Consider the following 27,833-nt stretch of genomic DNA (forward strand, 5'->3'; position numbering starts at 1 on the left):
CAATGTGCCAGGGACTATGCTGGGTGCTGGGGATACAGCAGTGAACAGATAGGTCCCTGCTTTTATGAAGCTTAGACTTTACCGAAGGGAGGAGAAACAGACAATAATCAGATAATATGCCATATAGAGATAAGTGCTGTAGGAAGGAAACAAAGACGTAGAGGAGAGATTTGCCATTTTTATATAGGGTGCGAAGAGAAGGCCTGTCTCACTTAATAAGATGACATTTTAGCAGAGACTTGGGGAAAGCTGGGAAGCAAGGGACCTGGGTACCTGGAAGAGTTGTTTTCCAGGCAGGGGGAAGAGGAAGTGCAAGGCCCAGTCACAGGAGCATACTTGATGAGTTCAAGGAGCATCAGGAGGGAGTGAAAGAAAGAGTAGAAGCTGAGGGAGAAAAGGGGAAGGAGCAGTCATATAGGGCTTGTAGGCCATTGTAAGGACTTTGGTTTTTACCCTGGGTGAGATGGGTTTGAGATGAGGAGTGACATAATCTGGCCTAAGGTTTTATAGGATCATGCTAACTGCTGTGTTGAAAACAGACTGATGTGGGGGTGGGAGGGCCAAAAGTGAAAACAGCAAGATCAGTTAGAAGGACATAGCAGTAATCCAGGCAAAAGATGACTGTGGTTTGGACCAAAGTGGTAGCAGTGAAGATGGCTAGAAGCAGTTGGATTCTGGATATATTTTGAGAATAAGACATTTTTGCAGATAATAATCATGGTACTTGCCATAAAAGAAGTATAAACAAAGTGGTATGAAAAGTCAAAGGTGGGATCTCACCTGGTGGGGAATTAGAATAAGCCTTGGGAGGTTTGAACTGGACTTCTGATGAATGGGTGCAATTAGGACTTTCAGTAACTGTTAAAAAAGTGGTTTCCTTTGCAACATAGAATTACATTCAGGCTATCCATAGGATGCCTGCAATTTCAGATATCAAAAAGGAAAATAAAAATTGAAGATTTTGCAATAACAAACATACTCCATTCAAAGTGTTAAGTGTATTGCCTTGTACATTTTAAGCTTTCTAGGAGGAATTCAGCATAAATTTTAAGGTTTAGGACCTGTCATTATTACACCTTTAGCTCAAATAGGATACAAACTCATCCCAAGTCACAGTGCTATTTTTGGGTTTTATCAAAGTACATATTACAAAATGTTAACACCTGGCATGAATTGAGGAAGATGAAAATAATTACTTAACCAAATATTGTCAGCTTTTGTTTCAGTAATGGGCCACAATAATCAACCACATTGTATATCGACAAAATAAAAAAATATTGTCAGCTTTTGTTTCAGTAATGGGCCACAATAATCAACCACATTGTATATCGACAAAATAAAAAAATAAAAAAATATTGTCAGCTTTTTATGAATCATATAAAGAGGTTTGAAGTGACAAGTTAGAAATTATATACCAGAGGCTTAATAGGTCATGTCAAAAATAATCATCTTTCAAAGAAATCCATGTTAACATGTGAAATAAAAGCCAGTGAGTTGTTGTTGACTTTTTTTTTTTTTTAAGACTTGCACCAGAGGTAGGAATATGATGTCAGGGCTCCCATGTCCCTCAGCTCTTGGAAGAACCATACAAGAAAGCAGCAGTTGCCACCCTACGCGATGTAAAGAACGCTGAACTTGGAGTCCAACAGCTTGAGTTTCAGGGTTAGCACTTCTTTAAATACATTTTAAATATTTTATTTTTAATATAGGATAATTGACAGATAATATTTCTTGAGCCTACCGGTGTCCAGCACCATTCTAAGCACTTTCCATATATTCACTCATTTAGTTCTCTCAGTATCACTCTCCCCTCTAATTGGCTGCAAAAGTTCAGCCGTTTTATAACAAATGCTCCCCCCATCCTCACCCTTACCCCATCACAGCACCCTGAGAATCATGGGTCTGACCATGTCTGGGTGAACAGGGGCAGCAGTTGAGGGACTAGTCAGGTCTCTGTGCTCCAGGCCACTTACTCCTGGGAGCACAGAATCAGGCTGGGCATAGAGGCCTCTTCTCTGCCCAGACACCAGCAGGAGCTCCATCTAAGGGAGGCCAGGGCTGCCCACCAGCCCAGCCAGGTAGCATGAGGGGGCCAGGGCTGGCCAGAGGAGGAAGGGGATGAGAATAGAGGGGACTGGCCTATCACCGAGTTTAGGTCCTCTGGCCCAACTCTGCCATGTGCAGCTGCTGGGAGCTGGCCTTTGCTTAGCGAGGGGCCACCAGCACTCACACCGGCCTTGCCTTCTTGGCCTTCTTCTCAGACCTCACAGCTTCATTGTGGGCTTTCTGCTTCTCTGCCAGTTTGTTGTCCCTACAGATTTTCCTCCTCTTGCCAAATATGATCTTGTTGAAAAGTACTTCTTCCGCTTCTTCATCATCACGATGGCCAGGCACTTGGCCTCACTCTCCTCCTCCTGGGCCAGCCACTGCTTGTCCTCCAACTTCACAGTGCCCACTGTCACCCTGGGCTTCTTCCCCTCTATTCTCTGCTCCTCCAGGGCTGTCAGTTGGGCCTCTTTTTCTGAACCAGCCTCCTCATCTTCCTCCTGTTCTTCATTTTCTCCCCCTTCATCAACATCACCTTCATTGTCTTCTTCCTCTTCCTCCTCCTCTTCATTCAAGTTTCCTGGTTCCTTTCCCCACTGCAGATTCAGCAGCTTCAGCTTCTCAGTTGGGATGTATTCCTTGTCCTCCTTGGACACAAAAGGCAAAAGGTGTGGGGCAGCTGCACCCGGGGAAGGTACCCTGCCACTGGGAGGAGGAGCCAGGCATTCAGAGTCAAACACCCACTAGGGCTGCTTGTATTACCTGCCAGTGACAGAGGTCTGCTGCCCAGGCCGGTTGACAATCTGGTAGGTGTTGCAGGAGTCCATGACATCATAAGTGGCACCAATGCGCAAAGACTTGTCCCAGAACACATCCTCCCCAAAATTCCTGATGACAAAGGCTAGGCACTCACTCGCAGGACACCTTGCAATTCAGGAAGAACTTCATGCCCTTAAAAAGCTTCTTGTGCTTTTCCTGTGCCTCCAAAAACAAAAACAAATTATACCAACAGATAGAGAAAGAGCTGGTATCTAAATAATTTATTTTTGATGTTTTAAGGAATCATTTTTGGAAACTTAATACAAGATGATGTAATCTGCCAGAATAACAGCAAGTGTAAGTTATTCCAATTTTTAAAGGTGCTGGCAACAGAATATTGCTCAAAATCTGGTAGAGAACCAATTTAGAGTTTAAATGGAAAGCAGTGGGGTTTTCTATTTTAAATGTCTATTTTTGTTTGTTTTTGGCAGCTGCCCAGTATGTGGATCTGAACCCTTGACCTTTGTATTATAACACTACACTCTAACCAGCTAAGCTAACTGGCCAGCCCATATATCTATTTAAATATCGATTTGTTTTATGTTATTTACAATGTACTTTATTTAAATATATTGCCAAATAATCCTTATTTCCTAGGGGATTATATAGAAATAAGACTAATTTCTGAATTTTTTTTAACATTCATTTTTGAGAGTTTTTCCTTAGAATCTAATTTACAATTTCTTGTTTTGAAGGAAAGGTTTACAGAATTGTAGTTTTGCTGCTTATTTATAGTTTTAAAAACTTTCCAGATTAGCACTATATTTCTTCACCCTGCCCTTAATCAACAAAAGCACAATACAATTCTTTTGCCTCAATTTTTGATTGCTAGGTTGTGTATGTCTGTCGTTGCTGAAATCAGGGTGCAAAGTAATTTTATAAATTGATGTATGAATGGAAAAATAGCCATTTTACTTGAATTAAAAGTACTCTGAGGGTCGGCCTATGGCTCACTTGGGAGAGTGTAGTGCTGAGAACACCAAAGCCACAGGTTCAGATCCCTGTATAGGGATGGCCAGTCAAGATCACTTGAGAGAGCATGGTGCTGACAAAACCAAGTCAAGGGTTAAGATCCCCTTACCAGTCAACTTAAAAAAAAAAAAAAAAGAAAAGTACTTTGTATTTTTAGTACTACAAATGATTCTGACATTTCAAAATAATGCCTGAAAGCTACCAAAATTAATCAACTTTATTCATCTTTACTTTCAAAACAGTTTTTTTTTTTCTTTTTTGTGACCAGTAAGGGGATCGCAACCCTTGGATTGGTACCGCCCGCACCGTGCTCAGCCAGCGAGCGCACCGGCCATCCCTATATGGGATCCGAACCCACGGTGGGAGCACCGCTGCGCTCCCAGAGCCGCACTCTCCCGAGTGAGCCACGAGGTCGGCCCCAAAACAGTTGTTTGAAATGCAGATTAATTCAAACCTCTATTTCATTTGAAACTGACACTACTGGTTAGTTTAGCTACCAGTTATTTTTAACTATCTTAATAATAGCCTGGTTTCTCTAAGAAAAATGTTTCTGCTTCCTACATCCTATACTTTCCAATATATCACATTTTTAATAGTTTTTTATTGCAAACATAATACATTTTCTTGTCACTGTAGAAAAAATAGAATATTAAAAAATTAAAGCCACTGTCAATAATTACCTTAACTTTTGGGCTGGCCCATGGCTCACTCGGGAGAGTGCGGTGATGATAACACCAAGGCCACGGGTTCGGATCCTAGAAAAAAATAATAATAATAATTACCTTAACTTTTAAGAAAGAACAATAGCATAACTGAAGTAAAAAGAGTTATAAAAACTTAAAGGTGCCAGTAATAAAGGTGTGACCAAATATATATATATACACATATATATATAAACAAACAAATAAAACTTAGAGAAGGCCTGACTCAGCACTAACCTTCCAACCTTATACCAGCTCCTGCCTCTTTCTATTAACTTTATACTGCCAGACACAGTTCCTGGAATTTCTAACTTTTTAAATTAATTCCTTTAGTTAGGACAGTACTTCTCAACTTTTCACTTAAATGTTCCTCACTCAAGTATTCCTATAAGAGGCAAAAGAAACCCTAGCAGTATGGGGGTATAACCTAAAGAGGACATGACTTGAGACTTCCAAACTGTCTTAGTCCATTCTGTGCTGCTATAACAGAATACCTGAGACCAAGTAATTTATAAAGAACAGATTTATTTCTTACAGTTCTGGAGGCTGGAATGAGAAGCCCACATTTGTCAAGGGCTTTTCTGCTGCGTCAATCCCATGGCAGAAGATGAGTGAGAGTGCGCAAGAGGGGGCTGAAGTTGCTTTTATAACAAACACTCTCGTGATAGGAAGCCCACTCCTGTGATGATATTAATCCATGCTTAAAGGTCCCACCTACCAATGCTATTTCATTGAGGATTAAGTTTCCAACACATGAACTTTGGGGGATAATTTCAAACCATAGCATAAACATTCGTGTTTTTTCCTTTAAAATTTTAGGCAGTTTTGCATCGTATTCCATAATATTGATACTATAACAATGTGAATTTTCTAAGAATGTCTCCATGTTTATCCTGTGGCTTTGCATTCCCCTTGTCACAGAGCTGAGTAACAGCTTGAGAAGCAGCATTAGAATTTTTTCTGTGGTTTATTCATTCAGAAAATATTCAGGGAAGGGCTGGACCAGGCCGGCTCACTTGGGAAAGTGTGGTGCTGATAACACCAAGGCCACAGGTTCGGATCCCATATAGGGATGGCCGGTTAGCTCACTGGGTGAGCATGGTGCTGACAACACCAAGTCAAGGGTTTAGATCCTCTTACTGGTCATCTTTAAAAAAAAAAAAAAAATTCAGTGAATACCTTCTTTATGCCAAACACTTTGCTAGTGTTATAGACATCACAGGCCCCCATATTCCTTATTTGCACTGAGAAAAACTTATTTGCAAGGAGATATGATAAGTACGATAATACCAATGCAGAGATACTATTAAGGAGGTTATAGTGATTAAGTCTGTCTTGAAATCATTTGTGGAATCCTGTCTGAGCTGAAATTTAAAGGATTAAAAGTCTTCAAGGTAATGTCAAAAGACATTTTTTAAAGTTGAAAACGTGTATTATAGAAACATATGATAAGCATGTATCAAAATGTATGTAATTCATTAATGACGGAACCAGCAATATGGTAAAGTTGGTTCAGAGTAGTATAGGAGAGACCAAAGTCAAAGAAAGAAAAACTGATGGAACAGGATTTCAGTTAGTTCAGAACTGACTAGTGGGGTTTCCACTTCTGGCCAAGATAGAGTAACAGAGACCATCCTATCTTAAATAACTAAAAAGTAGGCAAAAATATATGTAACAATGGTTTTCAAGACTTTGGGCATCGGGCAATGGACATTGATCCCTGGGAGGCAAGAAATAAGTGAGATAACCTTATTACCCCAGTTTATGTCCTGGTGATGCTCTTGGTATGGCACTGAGAGGGAAAACCCAGGTAAAGCTTGACGGTCTTTCTGAATTGAGAAGATGGAGCTAGGAGCCCAGCAAGGCCAAGGCAGCTAGGACAGTGCTAGAAAGTAGAGAGCTTTGCAGAGAGAAAGAGAGATGTGGATATATACAGAGGATCCCCCTCCAGCCTGTTACTGAATACTGATCAACACATGGCTATGAGGACAGTATGGGGAAAGAACCACCCAAACAAATTAGAGTAAACAATTTTCTGAGCTAAAGCAGAACCAGGGTGGAGGAGGGAACAAAAATAAATAAATAAATATAGCAGGACTAAGGATAGCTCCTGGTCTATCACACAGAATGGAAAACCTCATAATTCACAGGGCATTGGTTAGTGTACTCAGAAAGGTTTTACCTCTAGTGGGACAAAATTAACCAGAGATTAAATGCAGATTTGGTATAGCCTAAAAAAGCCTAAACACATGTCCCAAAAGATTCAAGCTATTTACAGATAACTGTACCCCAGGACAATGTTCAATAATATTTATAGGAATATAAAAAACATTCAGCATCAAATTCACAATGTCTGGTATTCAGTCAAAAATACCAGACCTATAAAGTAGCCGAATATAACCCATAATGAGGAGGAAAAATCTCAATTGAAACTAATCCAGAAGTAACACAATAAGATCAGTAGACAGGACATTAAAACACTTAACTATAACTGTATTTCATATGTTCAAAAAACTAGAGAAAAGGTTGAACAAGTTAAGCAGAGACATGAAATGTTTTTTAAAATGATGAATTGATTAGAGACTGTAGAAGAAAAGATTAGCAAACTTGAAGACACAGCAATAGAAATTATTCAGAATGAAACACAAAGAAAAGAGACTGAAAAAATGTATAAAGCAGAGGAATAGGACGCCTTCATTTGAACTAATATGCATGAAATTAAAGTCTCCAGAGAGGGGAGGGACAGATAAATGTGTGAAGAAATAATGGCCAGAGTTGTTCCAAATTTGTTGAAAACTATAAACCCACAGATGCAAGAAACTCAAGGAACCCCAAGCAAAAAAAGCATGAATAAAATTACACCAAGAGGAACAAAGATAACGATTTCAATTTTAAATTGACATTAGTTTTCTTATGAGAAACAATACAAACAAGATGATAGTAGAGAAACATCTTTAAAGACTTGTAAGGAAAAAAGACTGTCAATCTAGGATTCTATACCCAGCAAAAATATCTGACAAAAATGAAGATGCAAGGAAAACTTGCTCAGATATTTCAAAGCTGAAAGAATTCATCAATAGTAGATCTACACTAGGGGAAATGACAAAGGAAGTCCTTCAGGTAGAAGGAAAATGATTCAGATCATATATGTAGATACAGATCAACACAAAGGAATAAGGAGCACCAGAAATATTAACTGTGGTTAAATATAAAATACATATTTCTTATTATCCAATTTTTTTTGAAAAATAATTGGCTGTTTAAAGCAAAAATAACATGTATTATGAAGTTTCTAACATTTGTAGAAGTAAAAAATATGACAAGGCTATACAGTATACTCATCAGATTTTTTTTTTTTTTTTAAAGATGACAGTAAGGGGATCTTAACCCTTGACTTGGTGTTGTCAGCACCACGCTCTCCCAAGTGAGCTAACCGGCCATCCCTATATGGGATCCGAACCCGTGGCCTTGGTGTTTTCAGCACCACACTCTCCCAAGTGAGCCACAGGCTGGCCCTAAGATTCTTATGCTGTATATGAAATGGTATAATATCAATTGAAGGTACATTGTGATAAATTAAAAATATATATTATAAAGTCTAAAGTAACCACCAAAACCATGCAACAAGAAATTATAGTTAATAAACCTCCAAAGGATATAAAATAGAATCCTGAAATGTGGTCAGTCCAAAAGTAGGCAGAAAAATACAGAAAAGAAAATATAGTATAGATGGGACAAATAGAAAACAAACAGTAATATAGTATATTTAAGCTCAAGCATATCAATGATTATAGTAATCATATTAAACATAAATGTTCTAACCACCCCAAATAAAAGATAGAGTTTGCCAAATTGGATAAAAAAGCAGTACCCAACCATAAACCGCTAATAAGAAACCCACTTTATATATAACAACATTATTTCCATTCTCAAGGCCTTAAAGCAACGTGTTATATCAAAATCAAATTCCCATATCTATATGTCCGAACCCTGACATCCATTATTCTACCTATCCATTATTCTGTTAACATTTTTCTTGTGTTTCAGCTAGGCTAGTCTCTTTACAGCTCCTGCCACACCCCGTGCAGACATTTGCTTAAGCTTTGTTGCTTATGAAAATCCTTCACAACTCTCAAGACCTTTCTGCTTATCCATAATTATTTGTGCTCATTCCAGACCAGTCATAGATCATGGAAAGTAAGAGCTCTTAGAACAGTGAAGAATTTTCTGTCCATTTTCCTTATTTTATAGATGAGAACCCCCGTGAGCCAAATGAGGTTGTATGGCCAACCCAGGTTCATACAAGTCTAGTGGTAGAGTTTGTAGTAGGACCAAGATGTATCTTTATTTCTGTAATTATCAGCCACTTACAATTAAGTACATTTCTTTAGTTGTAATTATGATGTGTATGTGTGGCAATAATATATGTGTAAATATTTCATGTGCCTGTCTTATTTCTCAAAATAGACTGTAAGTTACCAGTAGACATCTTTAATTGGTATTCTAGTGCTTATAAAAAATGCTAGATATATTGATACACAGTGGATTATGATATTTGATTAATAGACTTAGAGTCTAAATAGACAAGATTGGGCTGACCCCATGGCTAACTCGGGAGAGTGTGGCACTGGGAGCACAGCGGCACTCCTGCCATGGGTTCGGATCCTATATAGGGATGGCCTCGTATAACTTCGTATAATGTATGCTATACGAAGTTATTACGACCAAGAAGGAAAAAACAAAGATTACCAGAAGGACAAGGTCCTTTCAGGAGAGACTGAAATAAAGTCTACTTTTGAGTCAGTCATCCATTTGTCACATTAAATTATAGACTTTTGGTTAATTCTAGGTCTTTTTTTTGGCAGCTGGCCGGTACAGAGATTTGAACCTATGACCCTGCTGTTATAAGGCTGCACTCTAACCAACTGAGCTAACAGGTAGCCCAATGGTTAATTCTAGGACAGACCAAAATGCAAGACTTTTGGTTGGTCTTGGGTAACTCAGAACCCAGATAGAGCCACCAGAAGTTCAGCAGATGCTGTGGGTTCTGTCCTCTTCAGCTGTTTTTGAGTTGACTTGACACCTAAGGCTGGATATAGCATTTCCCTTCAAGTTCGTGTATTTATGTGCCACATATGTCCAAGCACCGTATTCCCTTCCTAACCCCCATTACTTGGTGAACTTCTTTACAAACTGCTTAGAATAGGGTTCACAGGATGCTCCATTTGTCCTCTCCCTTTATGTCTTGAAATGTCAATTCTGCGGTATCATCCATTAACGAGGGTAGAGAATTGCAGCATAGTGGAGAGGCTAGTTTACCAAGGACCAGAGTCAGAAGAAAAGATCATACAGAACAAAACCTGTTTTCACAATTAAACTTTTCGAAGCAGTGACATTATGATTGGGGGTTGGGGTACTTGAGAGACCTGGGGAGTGGAAGTATTTTATCATAAAATTCCAGCAGAGTAGTTTCTTCTTTTTCTTGCCCTCTGCTTTCTCTGCTCCACCATTTTCACAATGTGATACCCTGCCATCACTGTTGCCACCACCAAGGCCTTCACCAAATGTGTTGCTTGGACTTTGGACTTCCCAGCCTATGAAACTATAATCAATAAGTTTTGTTTTCTTTACAAATTATCCAGCTGCATGTATTTTGTTATAAGCAACAGAAACAGACTAATACATACACACAGGGATCTAACCTGTGCTTTCTGATGCAGTAGCCACTAGCTATTTAAATTTAAAAGAATAAAAATTAAACAGAATTTTAAAATGAGGGAGAGGTTTAGGTCAAGATGGCGGAATAGACGGTCCCCAGTGTCATTCTCTCCCACAAATCAACCAATTTACAACTATAAAAATGAAACATCAGCCAAGCTGGAGCTGCTGGAGCTCAGGGAAAGAAGAGGAGAGACTTACAGAGTTTATGAAGGCAGGAGAAACCACGATGAGAGAAAGAAAAAACTCTGAAGTGTTTCATGCCATGGCTGCTTTAAAGTTGGTACTGCTGAGCACATGGAGCAGTAGCTGGCAGAAGCCGCAGCTGTGCCCTTCAGATGGTGTTACTTGGAGGCGGCAGGGGAGAAGAGGGCCTCAGTGGCCCCTGGGACAGCATGGTCACTAATAGGGTTCCTGAGGACCCATGCAGGGGCAAGGAGCCAGAACAGCTGAAAAAGGGGAGCCATTCAGAGGCTGGTGAGTCATTGCAAGAGACTGGCACAGGGCCCACCCCATGGGAAGTGTTTGGAGCACAGGCAGTGGGGGAGATAGGCCCACCAGGAGAACACTGGGACACAGCAAGGACAGCTCATCTGCTCCCCCAATCAGTGCAGGACCACTCAGAGGAGACTGATCAGGAATATAGAATTGCATGGGGTACAGTTTGATGAAAAAACGCAGGCCCACATCAGAGTTTCTACACAACCCAGGTGCACCAGGACTCTGGAGAACCCAAAGTACCTGTAAGGTCAGCCATTAAACCCTGAGCTGCACAACAACTCTTCCCTAGGGAAACAGCAGCAAAGCAGCAATTTAGCTCAACAACACAGCTCAAGTTCTGGTTCCCACAGGAAGTTCCCCCATTTTAGAAGTAAGCAAAGGACAAAAAATTAGTTCTGGCCCAGGCACACCACCAGCACATTGGGGTCTGCCAGGGGACATGAGGTATGGAGCTGGGCACTGGACCCCTGCCCACAACCACTCATACCATCAGCACCTTGGGGCCTGCCTAAGGACCTGAGGCATGGAGAAATGGACCAGCCCCCCCCCCCTTCCCACAACCAGGTACACTGCGCCAGTGCCTCAGGGCCCACATGGGGACCCGAGGCATGGAGAAGGGGACTGGACTGCCCTCCCACAACCAGGCACACAGCGCCAGTGCCTTGGGGCCCACCTGGGGACCCAAGGCTTGGAGTCAGAGACCAGACCCCTCTTCCCACAACCTGGCACACTGCCAGCACCAAGGAGCATGCCAAAAACATCACCTCTATGTGAGTGGCCCACCACAGCCACCACAATAACTATTGCTGCCACAAAAGCAGTTAGACACCACAACCACCATGCAGATGGTCCGCCAGCCACTGGAGTTCATTGACACAAGGAGAGTCACCAGCAGAGATAAAGAAAAGAAGAAGATGTCTTTCACCACAAAGCCCATTTCAGAGTGACAGAAGAAGCATCTGCTCTGTGATAATATTGGGGTACTGATCATATCTCTCAGCATTGGACAGATCATGTAGGCAACAAATCAACAGAGTAACCATTATTCTTTCAGAGGGAGAAAAGAAATCTAGGGTAATTAGAGGGGGGAGGGGGGAGAGAAAGGGGGATGGGGAGAGGTTGGACAAGGGGCATAAAGAACAATTATGATTTGTAACAATATGTATGCTAGTAATATTGATTTGATCAACATATCTCAATGTTGAATCCCAAAAATATAGTCAATTTTGATTCAATAAAAATTTTAATTAATTAATTAAGTACCTCTGTCACACTGGCCAAACTTCAAGTGTCCAGTAACCACATGTGGTTAGCTACTATATTGGACAGCATCAATGATGAACATTTCCATCATCACAGAAAGTTCTGTTCATCTACATTTCTTATATGTTCACCTAGAATTTCTAATAAGTTATTTTGCCTACACAAAGGAAAACCAAAGATTTTTACATGATTCATGTTGATGGGTGAACCATTCTGGTAACCTGACAGCAGCTCTGATGTGTCAGTAGTAATTCTAGTAGTTGTCTCTTTGCTGAAATGGGCATGTATTTCCTTATCTTCAATGGTACAGGCTTCCATAGTTGGGTACGCAGATAATCCATTGAGAATTAAGAAGAAAATATGTCTGTATTGCATTTTTACTTTCTCTTTCTATGCATATGTATGTGTTTCTTTGGGATTGTATTTATTTGGGTGGGGCAAGAAAACATTTTTTTTTGCTCTTCTTATTTATTTATTTTTTAATTGTACAGTTTTATGGGATGCAATTTGTTGTTTCAATGTATGTTTATATTATATAATGATCCAATCAGAGTAACTAGTGTATGTATCACTCTATTAGACCATTTTCGTTGCTTATAACAAAATACCTGAGACTGGGTAATTTGTAAGAAAACAAAATTTATTACTTGCAGTTTGGAAGGCTGGGAAGTCCGAAGTCCAGGGAACACATCTGGTGAAGACCTTGGTGGTAACAATGACACAGGGGTCTCACATGGCAGAATGGCAGAGCAGAGAGAGAGAGCCCCTCATGTGCTCTCCTTTTAAAGTCCTCAGAGCCACACCTATGATCACCGTTATACCATCAACTTATTAATCCACTTACTTGAGCATGGTCCTACAACCTAACCACCTCTTCAAGGCCCCACCTTTTAGTTACCGTAATATGATTCCCCACTGTCTTAACACTGTCACAGTGGGGGTTGAATTTCTAATACATGGAACCTAGGGGACACAATTCAATCCACAGCAGTCTCCTAAACATTTATCATTTCTTTGTGGTTATGACTAGCTATTTTGAAATAGCAATACAATATTATTAGCTATTGTCACCCTAAAGCACCAGAACTAATTCTTCCTATCTAACTGTAACTTTGTACTCATTTACCAGTCTCTCCCCCTTCCCCTCTCCCTACTCCCTCCCCTTCCCTGTCTCTGATAACTGCTATTCTACTCTTTTTTTTTTTTTCTTAATTGACCCATGATGATTGTATATTTTTATAGAGTACAGTGAGATTTGGGTACATTTATACAGTGTGCAATGATCATATCAGGGTAATTAGCATATCCATCACTTCAAACATTTGTCACCTCTTTGTGTTAGAAATATTCACAATCCTCTCAATTAGCTAGTAGCAGTTGTACAGTAATTTGTGGTTGACTGTAGTCTCCCTATATTGATTTGATCTTATTCTTTCTGTCTCTCTATAATATTGTATCCATTGACCACCCTCTCCCCATCCCCCCTACTTTCTCCCCTTACCAGTCTCTAGTAACCCCTTTTCTACTCTCTACTTCTGTGAGATCAACTTTGTTAGTTTCCACACAAGTGAGAACATGCAGTATTTCTTTTTCTGTGCCTGGCTTATTTCACTTAACATAATTTTCTCCAAGCTCATCAATGTTGTTGCAAATGGCAGAATTTCATTCTTTTTTATGGCTGGGTAGTATTCCATGTGTATATATACCACATTTTCTTTTATCAAATCAGCTAGCTGATGCTGGACATTTAGGTTGGTTCCAAAACTTGGCTGTTGTAAATAGAGCTTCGTTAAACATGGGACTGCAGGGATCCCTTTAAACATTTTAATTTCCTTTCCTTAGGATATATACTCAGTAGTGGGATTGCTGGATCATATTGTAGTTCTCTGTGTAGTTCTTTGAGAAACCTCTATACTGTTTTCCATAATAGCTGTACTAATTTACATTCCCACCAACAATGTATATTAATAGTTCCTCTTTCTCCACATCTCACCAACATTGGTTATTTTCTGCCTTTTTAATAATAGCCATTCTAATCTAACTGGCGTGAGGTGATATCTCATTATGGTTTTGATTTGCATTTTTCTGACAATTAGTGATGTTGATGTTGAACATTTTTTCATATACCTGTTGGCCATTTGTATGTCTTCTTTTGAGAAATGTCTATTCAGAATTGCCCATTTTTTAATCTGATGACTTGGGTTTTTTTACTATTGAGTTGTTTGAGTTTCTCATATACTCTGGCTATTAATCCCTTGTTGGACGCATAGTTTGCAGGCATTTTCTCCCATTCTGCAGGTTGTCTCTTCGCTCGGTTGTTTTCTTTGCTGTACAGAAGCTTTTTAGTTTGATACAATCCCATTTGTTTATTTTTGCATTTGTTGCCTGTGCTTTTGAGGTCTAATTCATAAAATCTTTGCCCAGTCCTATGTCCTGAAGTGTTTTCCCTATGTTTTCTTCTAGAAGTTGGAAATTTTTAAAACTGACATGTAATAATTATATATATTTATGGTGTATAGAGTGTTCTATATATATTTATGTATGTGTGTATATGTACATATATGTATATATGTACATATGTATATATGTATTTATGTATATATGTATATATTTATGGGGTATAGAGTGGGGTATCGATACATGTATAAAATGTATAATGATCAAAACAGGGTAACTAGCATATCCATCATCTCAAACATTTATCATTTCTTTGTGTTGAGAACATTCAAAATCCTCTCTTCGAGCTATTTCAAAATGTACAATAAATTTTGTTATACTCACTTATTTACATATTTTTAATGTTTTAATTGTGGTAGAATATGTATGTAAATACATAAAATAAGGTGCTCAAAATATTTTGACTTATTGAGGTACGTAATCAAAAATATAGAAACTGCTTCTCTAGTGCTCCATCAGTATGGCCACCCAATTGCTCTCTGCCTGCTTCTGTAATTCTGTCATCACCAGCTGACTTAATGTTTTCAAACTCCTCAAGAGAGACTCTGATTAGACAGGCCGGTCACCATCCAGAATCAAGAGATTGGACAGAGCTCTTGACTCAGGACATGCATAAGCCCCTTGCCAGCCTTGAGATGGTGCCTTTAATTGAAACACCTATCCCCAGCATATTTGCTGTGATTATGATGCTAGAGTTAGAGTACAAAGCATGAAACCTATAATTAAGCAATCTTTCTACAGAAGGCAGGGAGCTTGGCAAGTATTCTGGGCCTCTTTTAAGAGAACCATGTAAACTGTCTAGCACCTTACACTGCCCATACAATGTGTTTGTTAAAAGTAAATTAGGACCCTCAAAAAAAAGGAAGGGCAGAAATCTCTTTGACAACCTTCATACTCTTTTCCTGATGATAGAGTATAAACACTGTGGTAGACAGAACGTTAGCCCCTCAATGATGTCCATCTCCTATTCCCCAAAACCTGTGAATATATTACCTTTTATGCCAAAAGGAACTTTACAGGTGCAATTAAGTTAATGGCCTTGATTCAGAAAATTATCCTGAATTGGGTCCATGTGGGCCCAGTGTAATCACAAAGGTCCTTATTAGAAGGATACAGGTGGTGTGAAGAGTCAGAAAAAGGAAACCTGACCGCAGAACCACAGGTTGGAGTGATGCGCTTTGAGGATAGGGGAAAGGACCATAAGCCAAAGAATTCAGATGGCCTCCAGAAAAGGCAGGAAAACAGATTGTTTTCTGAAGCCTCCAGAAGGAATACAGCCCTGATAACACCCTAACTTTTGACTTCTCACCTCCAGAACAGTAAGACAACAAATGTGTGCCGTTTTAAGCCACCAAGTTTGTGATACTTTGTTACAGTAGCACAGGAAACCAATACGGACACATTTTGATATTCAAATTTTACAGAGCTCTTATTAAGCACTTTCTACAAGACAGGCACAAAAATATTCATCAGCATATCATCATTATCATCATCATCATCATCAAGGTTCCATTTTCTAAACTTTTTTTTACCTTCATAAGGCTGTTATAGAGATAAATCAATTACTGCTTTTCATTTTGGGTAGACTCCTAAACTAGTTGGAACGATTTCTGTTGCCAGTAAAAGAATGAGAATTTATTGGCTCCAACAAATTAGAAGTGCAAAGCTTGGTAAACCAGAATGGGCTTTGGTTACGTTTTTCTGTGAATCTCTTGACTATTCTTTTCCTTTTGTCAGCATCATCCTTGGACTAGTGTCCCAGGAAGAATTCCATGTGACTAGTTTACAAGTCTGTAATTGGAGATTAGTGTCAGTCTTGGCCAAATTGGTTGGTTACTTTACTCAGTAGGGGAAGAGGGCATCATATGAAGTAATAGCTAAAAATTTTATTAATTTGTATAATGCTTCAGTAATAAAATCTGGGCCGTCCCGGTGGTGCACTGGAGAGTGCGCTGCTTGGGAGCGCAGCGGCGCTCCCGCTGAGGGTTCGGTAATAAAATCTGGGCCGTCCCGGTGGCGCACTGGAGAGTGTGCTGCTTGGGAGCGCAGCGGCGCTCCCGCTGAGGGTTCGGATCCCATGTGGAGACCGGTTCCCGCTCACTGGCTGAGCGCGGTGCGGGCGCAACACTGAGGGTTGCAATCTCGTTGCCAGTCCCCGGTACGGGCGCGACACCGAGGGTTGCGATCCCATTACTGGTCAGTAAAAAAGACAAAAAGGAAAAAATAATAATAGTAATAATAAAATCTATCATTTTAGTTTATATGAATCATCATCAAAGGTTCTGAATTTTATACATCATTCAAAGACATTTCAGAGAAAATCTTCTAAAGTTCACTGTCTTAGGAAAGGTGTCTTTCTCATTTTTGAAGCTTGGTACAAAAATGTTTTTAAAAATTAAAATAAAAAAGCTTACACAGCAAGAGTTTGGTGACCTACATTACTATCCTGTGTGGATTTCTTCCATTCTAGTACTGGATTCTTCATCATACCCCATCATTAAGGTGCTAATTGCAATGAGTTCGACTCTTGCCTAAATAAAACTTTATAAGCTGTCAGGCTTTCTCATATAAACATATTTTACACATAATGATTATTATTTCTGACATCCATAATGGAGGTGCTTGATTACTTAAGCAAAATAAAGATGTTTGATATTCATGATGTTAAGATATTTATAGTGGGCGGTCACATTTCCAAATCGAAAACTAACTTTGTAAAAAAATAAAATAGGCCCATTTCTTATATATAATATCATATATAATATTAAGCAGTGTATTGATTATTTTTAGAATAAGGTAGAAATTTTTAGAAAATCAAGTATTTTTATTTTTGTATACATTAAGTCAATTTTAGATTTCAGTTACCTGACAAATTGCTCCAGCAATAATTGGTAATTGTATAATTACCTTGTATTGTTAGTAGTAACTAATTCTGTAAAATGCTATTGGAGACGAGATACATATCATTAGTTGAAATAGGATTGGAGGAATACATTATTTATACGTTTGCTTATGTAATTTTTTAAAAATAGCTTTACATAGTTTATCTTAAATTGCCTTTAACAAATAGTTTTGATTTTTATAATATGCATATGACATGCAGCTATAGGGACTGTAGCTCCTAAAGATTTTTGCTGATAATTTAGAGCACTGGCTGCACACCAGAATCACTCAGGAGCTCTGAAAAAACACATGTCTCCCAGAGATTTTGATTCCATTTCTCTGCAGTGGGGTCGGTGCATTTGTATTTTTATAAGCTCTCCCAGGTGATTCTAAAGAGCAGCTGAGGCTGAGAACCCACATGTCTCCCAGAGATTTTGATTCCATTTCTCTGCAGTGGGGTCAGTGCATTTGTATTTTTATAAGCTCTCCCAGGTGATTCTAAAGAGCAGCTGAGGCTGAGAACCATGAACTTAAAGGATTTCGGATATCACACAAATAGGGCACAAGTTAATAATTTCAGAAAAAGAATGATGTAACAGATATGGTATAAATAAATGTTCATAGAAGTTGTCAACATTATCAGAAAAAAAGTTGTTAAGGCTCCTTTTAAAAAATGAGTTTATTACTCATCAAGTCTAATTGGGAGGGTGGAGAGGAGGGACCTAGACCTTGACCACAGAGCTCAAGTAGAAAGGAAATGAATGTTTACTGAATACTGAGTGAGAGTGGTGCTACATTCAAGACAGTGGATCCTTAATCCATATCAGAGAAATAAAAATCTTAACTTACTTTTAAAGTCTTTCAGATAAAAAGAAAGCACAATATCTTGTTCTGGAAAGCCCTTCTTATATTCCAAAGCAATTTCTTATTGATACATTTCAAATTTTAACAATATTCACTGCCAAGAAAATCCTTTCTAACCTCAGTCACAGAAGAAGAGCTAGCAGACTGGCAGTAGTATTGGATCAAGGTAACATGAGAAATAAGATTTTTCAAAATATAATATTTGGGCCAGTTCAAATAAGTCATGAAAAGATGAGTTATTTAGTAAGTGGTTTTGGGACAGTAGGCTATTCATTCGGTAAAAAAGCCATACAAAATAAATCCCAGATGGTTCAAAGAGTTGAATACAGATAGAATGAGAATTTAGAAGACAATTTAGGGGATTTTTTGAATGTAACATGGGATAGGGAAAGCCTCTTAATAAGCAAAACCTTAAATCCAGATGTCATAAAAGGAACTTTTGAGAGATAGTGTACTGTGGTAGATAAGGACTTAAACTCCGATTTCAGATGACTTGGGTTAATTTCCATTTCTTTTTACAACTGTATAATCTTGGAACTAAAATTATCCTATAAACATCCTTAAAGATGTTTACTCAAGGAAATACATATTAAAACAATGAGCTATCATTCTTTGCCTATCAAATTGGCATAAATTTAAAAGGTTTGGAAAGAATGTGGTCAAAAAGAGTAAAGTCTCATATTCTATTAGAAGAGTATAAATCAGCACAGCCATTTTTTGAATAGCTAATTGGCAGTGTCTAGTAAAAGTTAAAATGACCATGCCCTTTGACTAAGTAATACCAGTTCTAAATATCTATCCTAGAAAAATAATTATACATTTAAAAATGAATATGTACCCCACAAATATGTATAATCATTTACATTTCAATTTTTAAAAAGTATGCACTAGAATTTTTACTGAGGCATTGTTCAAAATAGCTAAAAACTGTAAGATTGTAGGGCTGGCCAGTTAGCTCAGCTGGTTAGAGTACAGTGTTATAACACCAAGGTCAAGGACTGCAATCTCTGGGCCAGCCAGCTACCAAAAAAAAAAAAACTGTAATATTCTAAATGTTTATCAATATGGGAATTAACCTTTTAGGTGTAAGTGGAGAATACAAATCCTTTTTTAGAAAATCCATAGGTGTCTGTAATTTTGCTATATAAACTACTGGAAATGGTTTAACATAATATTTTTTCTAAAAGAGATTAGCTAATTAGTGTTTTATAATGAGTAGCAATTGTAAGGCATAGCTAATTTTAATTAAATGGTCATATTTTGAATGTCTTTCCATAAACAAATTTTCTATCTACTTTTTTGCAGAATGGAAACAGACTATAATCCCATGGAACTAAGCAGTATGTCAGGATTTGAAGAAGGTTCAGAGCTTAATGGCTTTGAAGGAACTGATATGAAAGACATGAGGCTCGAAGCTGAAGCAGTGGTAAATGATGTTCTCTTTGCTGTTAACAACATGTTTGTCTCAAAAAGCCTGCGCTGTGCAGATGATGTGGCCTATATTAATGTGGAAACGAAGGAAAGAAACAGATACTGCCTGGAACTCACTGAAGCAGGACTTAAGGTAACATACTTTTCTTCTTAGAAAAAAAAAATCATATCTTTACCACCTTATTAAAAGGAGATTGGTGGGGAGAGTGGGAAAGGGAAAGATGAAAAATGAGAACTGGACACTCAGTAATTTCCAAAAATAATTTTTAAAGAAAACTTATTTCCTAGGAATTTTTATTAATTTTAAATCTTTTGATCAACATGGGGAAGTTGGATATTATTTATTTATTTATTTTTTTTTGGCAGCTGGCCGGTATAGGGATCCAAGGAAATTGATTTTTTTTTTTTTAAAGAAAAAAGAAAAAAACATTTGATTTGCAGTGTATTTTGTTTTAATCATCACCTACAAAGCTAATTTATTTCTCATCTGTAGCTAAATGTTTCAACCAAAATTATTCATTCTCTGCTTAATGTTTTGCAATTATTTCTAGGAAATCATTTCTAGAATTCTTTATAGAAGTAGTCTCAAATAAATAAATAATGATAAAAATATGAATTAATAATATATTATCTATCATGATACCTTAATATAGTGGACCCTCATTATATGTGGGATTAAATAGGGTAAAAAACAGAAGCATGTTTGGGAATACAAAAATGAAATACTGTTTTTGTGTAGTTTTTAAAATTCCTCTAAATTCCTTGTAGGAGCAGGAATGGGTGAATCAAACCTTTTAAATCTTGAAAAAATAATTCTATAGGGAGCATTTTGCTGGTGGTATTCCTGTGTTATAATAAATTGCTCAAATATTAAAGGTTGTATTAAAAATGTGAATATTCTAACTATTGATTGAATAATAGTGTCATTAGAAAATGATCTATGGGGCCGGCCCGGTGGCGTACTGGATAGTGCGCCGCTTGGGAAGCGCGGCGGCGCTCCCGCCCGAGGGTTCAGATCCCACATACAGACCGGTTCCCGCTCACTGGCTGAGCGAGGCGCAGGAGCAACACCGAGGGTTGCGATCCCGTTGCCGGTCCCGGTCCGGTACGGGGGCAACACTGAGGGTTGCGATCCGTTGCCGGACACGGAAAAAATTATCTTGGAGATTGATCTTCTCGTCAGCATTCCCTGTGCCAGCAAGCAGGCCAGAAAGGTCTCAGCACAGCCACTGGCATTGAACCAATGGGGGCATTCACTGACTGACCAGCCTGCTTTGTCAAAGAGAGTAGGGCAGGGGCCAGCCCGTGGCTCACTTGGGAGAGTGTGGTGCTGATAACACCAAGGCCAACGGTTTGGATCCCGATATAGGGATGGCCAGTTGCTCACTTGGGAGAGCGTGGTGCTGACAACACCAAGTCAAGGATTAAGATCCCCTTACTGGTCAGCTTCTAAGGAAACAAAAAAAAAAATGACCTATATAAACACTTGGGTTTTGTTTTCTGTACCAAAATGAAAACTAATTACTTAATTCACTGTTGCATTTCTCTTCTAGGTGGTAGGTTATGCTTTTGACCAGGTAGATGATCATTTACAGACTCCCTACCACGAAACAGTCTACTCCTTGTTGGATACGCTCAGCCCCGCTTACCGGGAAGCATTTGGAAACGCACTCCTTCACAGACTGGAAGCTTTGAAAAGGGATGGACAGTCATGACTAAGCTTTTTCCTTTCAGAGGGGGCTGCTGCTGGTACAGAATGTTGACAAAAAGCTTGAAATTCTTGCATATGTCATAGTAGAAAATGCACTTTTGGTTTTGTGTCTTTATCACTTGCTTCAAATTTAGGCTTTTGACTCAGAACATTATTGACTAATGAATTGTCTTGGTTTCTTATTCATTAAGGGAATTCAGAGGCCATTCCTATGACACCATCATTAACACATTCAAATTTTTTCATTTATCTCTGCATTTCAAAACCTAATCAGTATTTCATTCTCTTATTATAGGGCTTTGATGCTGCCAGCACTCTCTTTTACATAGGAAGTTACATAGGATTTGCACAACAATATTGAAATTAGGTAATTCTAATTACTAACTTTGATTCAGCCTGCTAAATCAGGCGTTTACTACTAGCTTGGACTGACTCTATAGTAATTATTTTGCTATTAGCCTTATTGGAAACAAATTATCAACTAGTTTCCCCTGCACAAATTTTGAAATTCACTGCTTCACTTAATCTATTTATATTAGTAATATGGATTGATAAAGGTTAATTAAGTATATATTACTTAACTAGTATTAAGTGCAAAACAGGTACTGAAATAGTTCTTATTCCTTATTTGCAACAGCCAGCCAACTAAGCAGAGGATAAAACCGTTAGCAAATGAATGTAATAATTACTTGTTTCCAAGATAACCTAAAGCACATAAGCAAATACAGGAACAGGTTCCATTCTTTTTTTAACAAAAAGCATCATCAATGTGTGTGATTTAAAAGAAAGATTCTGGTTTCCTAGAAAACAATATTTTGGCCTGTGTTGATTCTTATTCTGAATGTTTGTTTACATAATATATAGTGTATATTCAGAAAGTATTTTTGCTTCAACTTTTACCTTCTATAATGTAGTGCTTTGTTATTCCCACAGCACCCCTCCTTCCCCAACAGATGTACAGTGTTCTGTCTCAGTGCTAAATGTACAATGCAATATGAGTGCACTGAATAGGTTTGAAACCAAAGGATGAATGAAGCATTCAGAGACTTAATATTTGAAAAATGGATACTCTGTATTTTATATTTTATTACAGGTACCGATATTTATAAACCTAATAAATTGTACCATGCTGCTGCATGTTTTCAAGTACATGTTGAACAATAAGGATTTGGGGAGTTATGTTTTTTTAAATTGCCTAAAGCAGCTGCTGTAGGAATGTTGAACTAAAATTCTGCATCTGGACACAACTTCATAAATTTGTCATTGCAGATTTGTTTATTTAAAAATAGGTACTTTTAGGCTCCGAAGATCATGTGGACCAGAGCAACTTAAAGTTCAGTTTGTGTCATTATGCATTGTCAAACTTATTTGGAATGCTTTAATTATTTTTTGTAATGCATGTTCATTTTCATCTTTATTTTCAGATGCTTATTAACTGTTTGGGCAATGAAGTCTAACTTCAGGTGAACTTTAATGATTAATCTCAGGCTAAATGTAAATTATATTTGTAAAGTTTGAATAAAATTCTGTTTACTCATTTTGAGTTAAGTATGAAGAAAAGTGTTTGAAAATTGAAATTGTTCATTTTGTGATAAACGATTTATTCCAAGAGCTTCTGTTTCCATTTTGAATTCTGAAATTGTTACATTTTGATTTGAAGTGAGTTGCTCTTTTTATTAGGATGAAAGAGAAACAGGGAGAGGACATTAGTAAAACTACACAAATAGGGCTGGCCCATGGCTCACTCAGGAGAGTGTGATGCTGATAACACCAAGGCCACGGGTTCGGATCCCTGTATAGGGATGGCCGTTAACTCAATGGGTGAGCCTGGTGCTGACAACACCAAGTCAAGGGTTAAGATCCCCTTACCGGTCATCTTTTGAAAAATAAATAAATAAGTAAATAAAACTACACACATATACAAAGAACCTAGATATTAAAACCTCCATTTTGACCGGTTCCCGCTCACTGGCTGAGCGGGGTGCAGGCGCAACACCGAGGGTTGCGATCCGTTGCCGGACACGGAAAAAAGAAAAAAAAAAACCCTCCATTTTACCTATACTGTTTAAATAATTTAACCAGAAAAATTAAGCCTTGCTTTCACTTCTAAAGGAAAAAGAAAAAAACTTTAAGTAAATAATTCTTGAAGCTGGCCAGTTAGCTCAGCTGGTTAGAGCGCGGTATAGTAACACTAAGGCCAGGGTTTGGATTCCCATACCGTCCAGCTGCCAAAAAAATAATAAAATTAAAAATAAATAACTTACAAATCAGTAAGAAAAAAATAAATGAGAACAATGGGCGGGTGGCAGGGCAGAGTGAGACCCAGGCTGCACGCGCCGGGCTACGGAGAAGAGCACTCGGACGGGGACACCGCGCGGCGCCCACGCCGCGGACCGAGAAGGGGCAGCCTCGGGCCCGGAGCCCCGCCCCCAGAGAGCAGGACTGGACCCGCCTCTTTGGCAACTGACGGGACGCTTTCGCCTTAGCAACCAGCGAGGCTCCCACCATGGCTCAAGAGGAAGCTGCTGCCCCGACGGAGAAAGTCATCCGGATCCAGAGGGTGTTTATAAACCTGCTGGACACCTACAGCAGCGGAAACATCGGGAAGGTGAGCGGCGGCGGCGGCTCAGAGCCGGACCCCAGCCCTCTGCGCCCCTGGCCAGCGAAGCCAGCGAGGGCCCGGCCACCGGACGCTGTCGGGCCTCACCGAAGGGAGGGTCTAGTGTCCCAGGCACCGTCGATGCCCCCTGGACCCCAGCCCGCACCCGGGATAGACAATTGTGCCCACCTGGAAGCCCAGGTGTTTGAAGATGGCAGATCCAGCCCTGATTCCTCCCCTTTTAACGTGGGGAAACCGAGGCCGAAAGGAAGGAGGGGACTTGCCCAAGACCACATACAGAGTTGGGGGCAGGACCTGGGCATAGAGCCTAGCTCTCCTACCTTCTAACTGAGCTCTTTCCTCTCCGCCGCTGCCTCCACATAGTTGGGGGCCCTGAGTCCCATGAAGCTTTCTCACCTCTCTCCATATTTATTAGCCCTGGAAAATGAAACTATTCAAAAGGAGGACGCTGGGGCCCTTCATTTTAAAACGCCCAGTCCTCAAAAGAAGCCATGATTTTATCATTTTCCCCAGGAAGGACCCATTTATCTTAATGCTGTCCTGTAGAGCTACACAGAAGTCTAAGCTCACTCTGGGCAGACTTCTGTGAGGCCAATGGTTACACTTTCAGACAAGACAACACTGCTTAAAATAGGGTAAGGCTACAGTGCATACCATCTGTTTTAGTTTTCTAGGGCTGTAGTAACAAATTACCACTAACTGGGTTACTTAAAATAACATAAGTTATTTTCGCACAGTTCTTGAGGGCACAAGTCCAAAATTAAGGTGTCCACAGGGCTGGTTCCAACTGGGGGCTCTGGGGAGAATCTGTTCTATGCTTCTCCTCCAGCTTCTGGTGGTTGCCAACAGTTTTTGGCACCCCTTGGCTAGTACACCCATCATTCCAATCTCTGCCTCTTTCTTCAATGTTGTTCTCCCCTGTGTCCAAATTTCCCCCTTAAGAACACTAGTCATTGTGTTAGAGCCTACCCTAATCCAGTATGATTTCATATTAACTTGATTACATCTGCAAAGACCCTATTTCCAAATAAGGCCACATTCACAGGCTCCAGGAGAACAGGAATTTGGGGGGTGGAGGTGCCACTACTCAACCCAGTACGCCATCTAAAATTTACCAGTCAAAACACAGATTTTGGTATATAATTTCTATGTAAAAATAGTGTATTTTATATAGTATGTAATTATATATGATAAACAAATACATGATATGTATATTATATATCTACTAGAGAGGACTCAAAACATGATACTACACTGCCAGAAAATGTAGAAAAGTAGGGGCAAGAACACAAAACTAAAACAATACATTAGCAATTTTTTTTTAAGGAAAGGAAGCCTTTGGGCCGGCCGGTGGGTCACTTGGGAGAGTGTGGTGCTGATAACACCAAGTCAAGGGTTAAGATCCCCTTACTGGTCATCTTTTAAAAAAGAAAACAACAACAACAACAAAAAAGACAGGTATAGTGTGATCTTATTTGTGTTTTTCAAAAGGATAGATACTGATATAGAGAAAATAGATAAATAGATCGATTATCTATACTCAGAAAATATCTCAAAGGATAGTCAAGAAACTGTCAACTATTATCATCTCTGAAATCTCTGGAGGATGGGATTCGTTCATTCATCAGCACCTACTAAACGCTAAGCACAGAGTGAATAAGACAAAAAAAAGTTTGCTGCCCTCAAGGACCCTGCTTCTCCTGGAAACAGACAGGCAATAATTTTTCACATAAACAAGACATTTGAGTGATCAGTACTCTGGGGAAAGAGGATAAGATGACTGCTGGAAGAGAGAAGCTATTTTAAATACAGTTGCACGAAAGGGCTCTCTTGAAAGGTGACATTTAATATGGCATACATAGGATGAGTATCAAACCAAGGAAATAGTACTGAGAGGGCACAGCAAAGGTAAAATTTCCAAAGCGGGAATAAGCTGGGTGGTTTCTGAGAACAAAGTGGCTAGGGTGCAGTGAACCAGAGCTTCCAGGGCCAACCTCATTAGATGTGGCAGGCACCATGCCCAAGGCCCACAAAACTTTTAGAGATCCAGAAGAGTATTTTAATTTCTTTTAAAATCAGAAAGAAACGGGCCGGCCTGTGGCTCACTCGGTAGAGTGCGGTGCTGATAACACCAAGGCCACGGGTTCGGATCCCATATAGGGATGGCCGGTTCGCTCACTGGCTGAGCGTGGTGCTGACAACACCAAGTCAAGGGTTAAGATCCCCTTACCGGTCATCTTTTTAAAAAAAAAAAAATCAGAAAGAAACAAACGAAATTTTAGTGTCAAAGACTATGTTTGTCTTTATACCATGCAGTCTTAAAATACAATTTTTAGTGTTTTTTATGGAGGAAGGGGCTCATGAAGGTCAGAACGTGGTGCTACTCAGCTCCTAAACAGTGATACACTCACAGTCAGCACTCCATAGATATTTGTTGCATAAATTACACTTGATTTTAGCCAAAAGGCCAAGAAGCAATTCTTGTTGCACAAATTAGTGAAGCAGAGTCAAGCACAGAGGGCCAGATCATGCGTGGCCTTGGTCAGGAGTTTGGTTTATAGTCTAAATCCAAAGGAAAGCCATTGGAGTGTATAAAAAAGGAGGTAGCATGATTGAGATTAGGAATGAGAGAGGGAGGGGAGTTTAACTTTTTACTTTATGCCTTTTTAATCTCTGATTATTTTTTAAAACATAATACTTTTATCATAAAACTTTTTTAGTATGCAGACATCTTTTTCAAAAGCTTTTCAAACAGAGAATTTTCTGGTTTGTCCTTAATTAATCAGGCCCTCTCTTTCTCAAATTCTAGGTAATTACTGTTAATCTGTCCTAAGCAACATGGGGGTGGGGATATGAAGCATATAAATGAAATGGAAGTCATGCGTCTCATTTTCGGACTTAAATCCAGTTGGGCAATGCCACCCTAACCCCTTATCCCCCAGTACCCTGCCCATGCAAGCTTGGGCAAATTACTTATTGCTGGGCATCAGTTTCCTCATCTATAAAATGGGATAATACAATGGAATGTGTATGTTTAAAAGATAAATGAAAATATATATAATGTACCTGGGAGAAATATATTCCAATAAGAGGTTGAATCTGTCAGGGCCGGCCCGTGGCTCACTTGGAAGAGCGTGGTGCTGATGGCAACAAGGCCACGGGTTCAGATCCCTATATGGGAATGGCCGGTTACCTCACTCGGGAGAGTGTGGTGCTAACAACACCAAGTCAAGGGTTAAGATCCCCTTGCTGGTCATCTTTTAAAAAGAAAGAGGTTGAATCTGTCAATCTTGCATGCTAATTTGAACTGTTTTTAATCAAAGTAAATGAGGCTGATTTGTTTGGTTTTGTTATGTTTTTATTCTCAAGGTGTGGTAATGTCAAAATTATTTTTATATATTTAATTTGTAATTTAAAATAAAATGGTTGTTTGCGTATGGAAATGGTTGTTTACTTATATATGAATGAAACTCTTAAACATTGGATAAGCCACCTCCAAGGATAGCTTTTGTAAAACAAGAAATGTTGCCAAGTTCGTTCTATTTTATTATTCAATATGGTAGCTGCTGGTCACATGTGGCCACTGAACACTTAAATGTGGCTAGTCCAGATGGAGATGTGCTATAAATGTAAAATGCACATTGAATTTCAAAGACTATGTGTAAAAAAATTTTTAAATACATCATTAACAATTTTTATATTGATTACTTTTAAACTCATAATATTTGGAGTATATTGGATTAAATAAAACATTATTATAATTGTTATTTTTCTAATTTTATTTTGTCAATATACAATGAGGTTGATTATTGTGGCCCATTACCGAAACCCCCCCTCCCTCCTCCCT

At 39.0% G+C, this 27,833-nt stretch overlaps 1 protein-coding gene and 1 pseudogene across 1 annotated transcript; one reads left to right on the forward strand and one right to left on the reverse strand.

Annotated features, from left to right (window-relative positions):
* Positions 1 to 2,226: 2,226 nt before the first annotated feature.
* Positions 2,227 to 12,338, reverse strand: LOC103605888 (annotated as a pseudogene).
* Positions 4,226 to 22,977, forward strand: GSKIP (GSK3B interacting protein). Its single transcript, XM_008590486.1, has 3 exons — positions 4,226 to 4,248; positions 19,530 to 19,788; positions 21,209 to 22,977. Exons 2-3 carry the CDS (start codon positions 19,531 to 19,533, stop codon positions 21,368 to 21,370), a joined length of 420 nt encoding a protein of 139 aa, XP_008588708.1. The 5' UTR covers positions 4,226 to 4,248; position 19,530; the 3' UTR covers positions 21,371 to 22,977.
* Positions 22,978 to 27,833: the final 4,856 nt, after the last annotated feature.

This window comes from Galeopterus variegatus, unplaced genomic scaffold, assembly GCF_000696425.1.
Source record: "Galeopterus variegatus unplaced genomic scaffold, G_variegatus-3.0.2 Scaffold6147, whole genome shotgun sequence".
Taxonomy (NCBI): domain Eukaryota; kingdom Metazoa; phylum Chordata; class Mammalia; order Dermoptera; family Cynocephalidae; genus Galeopterus; species Galeopterus variegatus.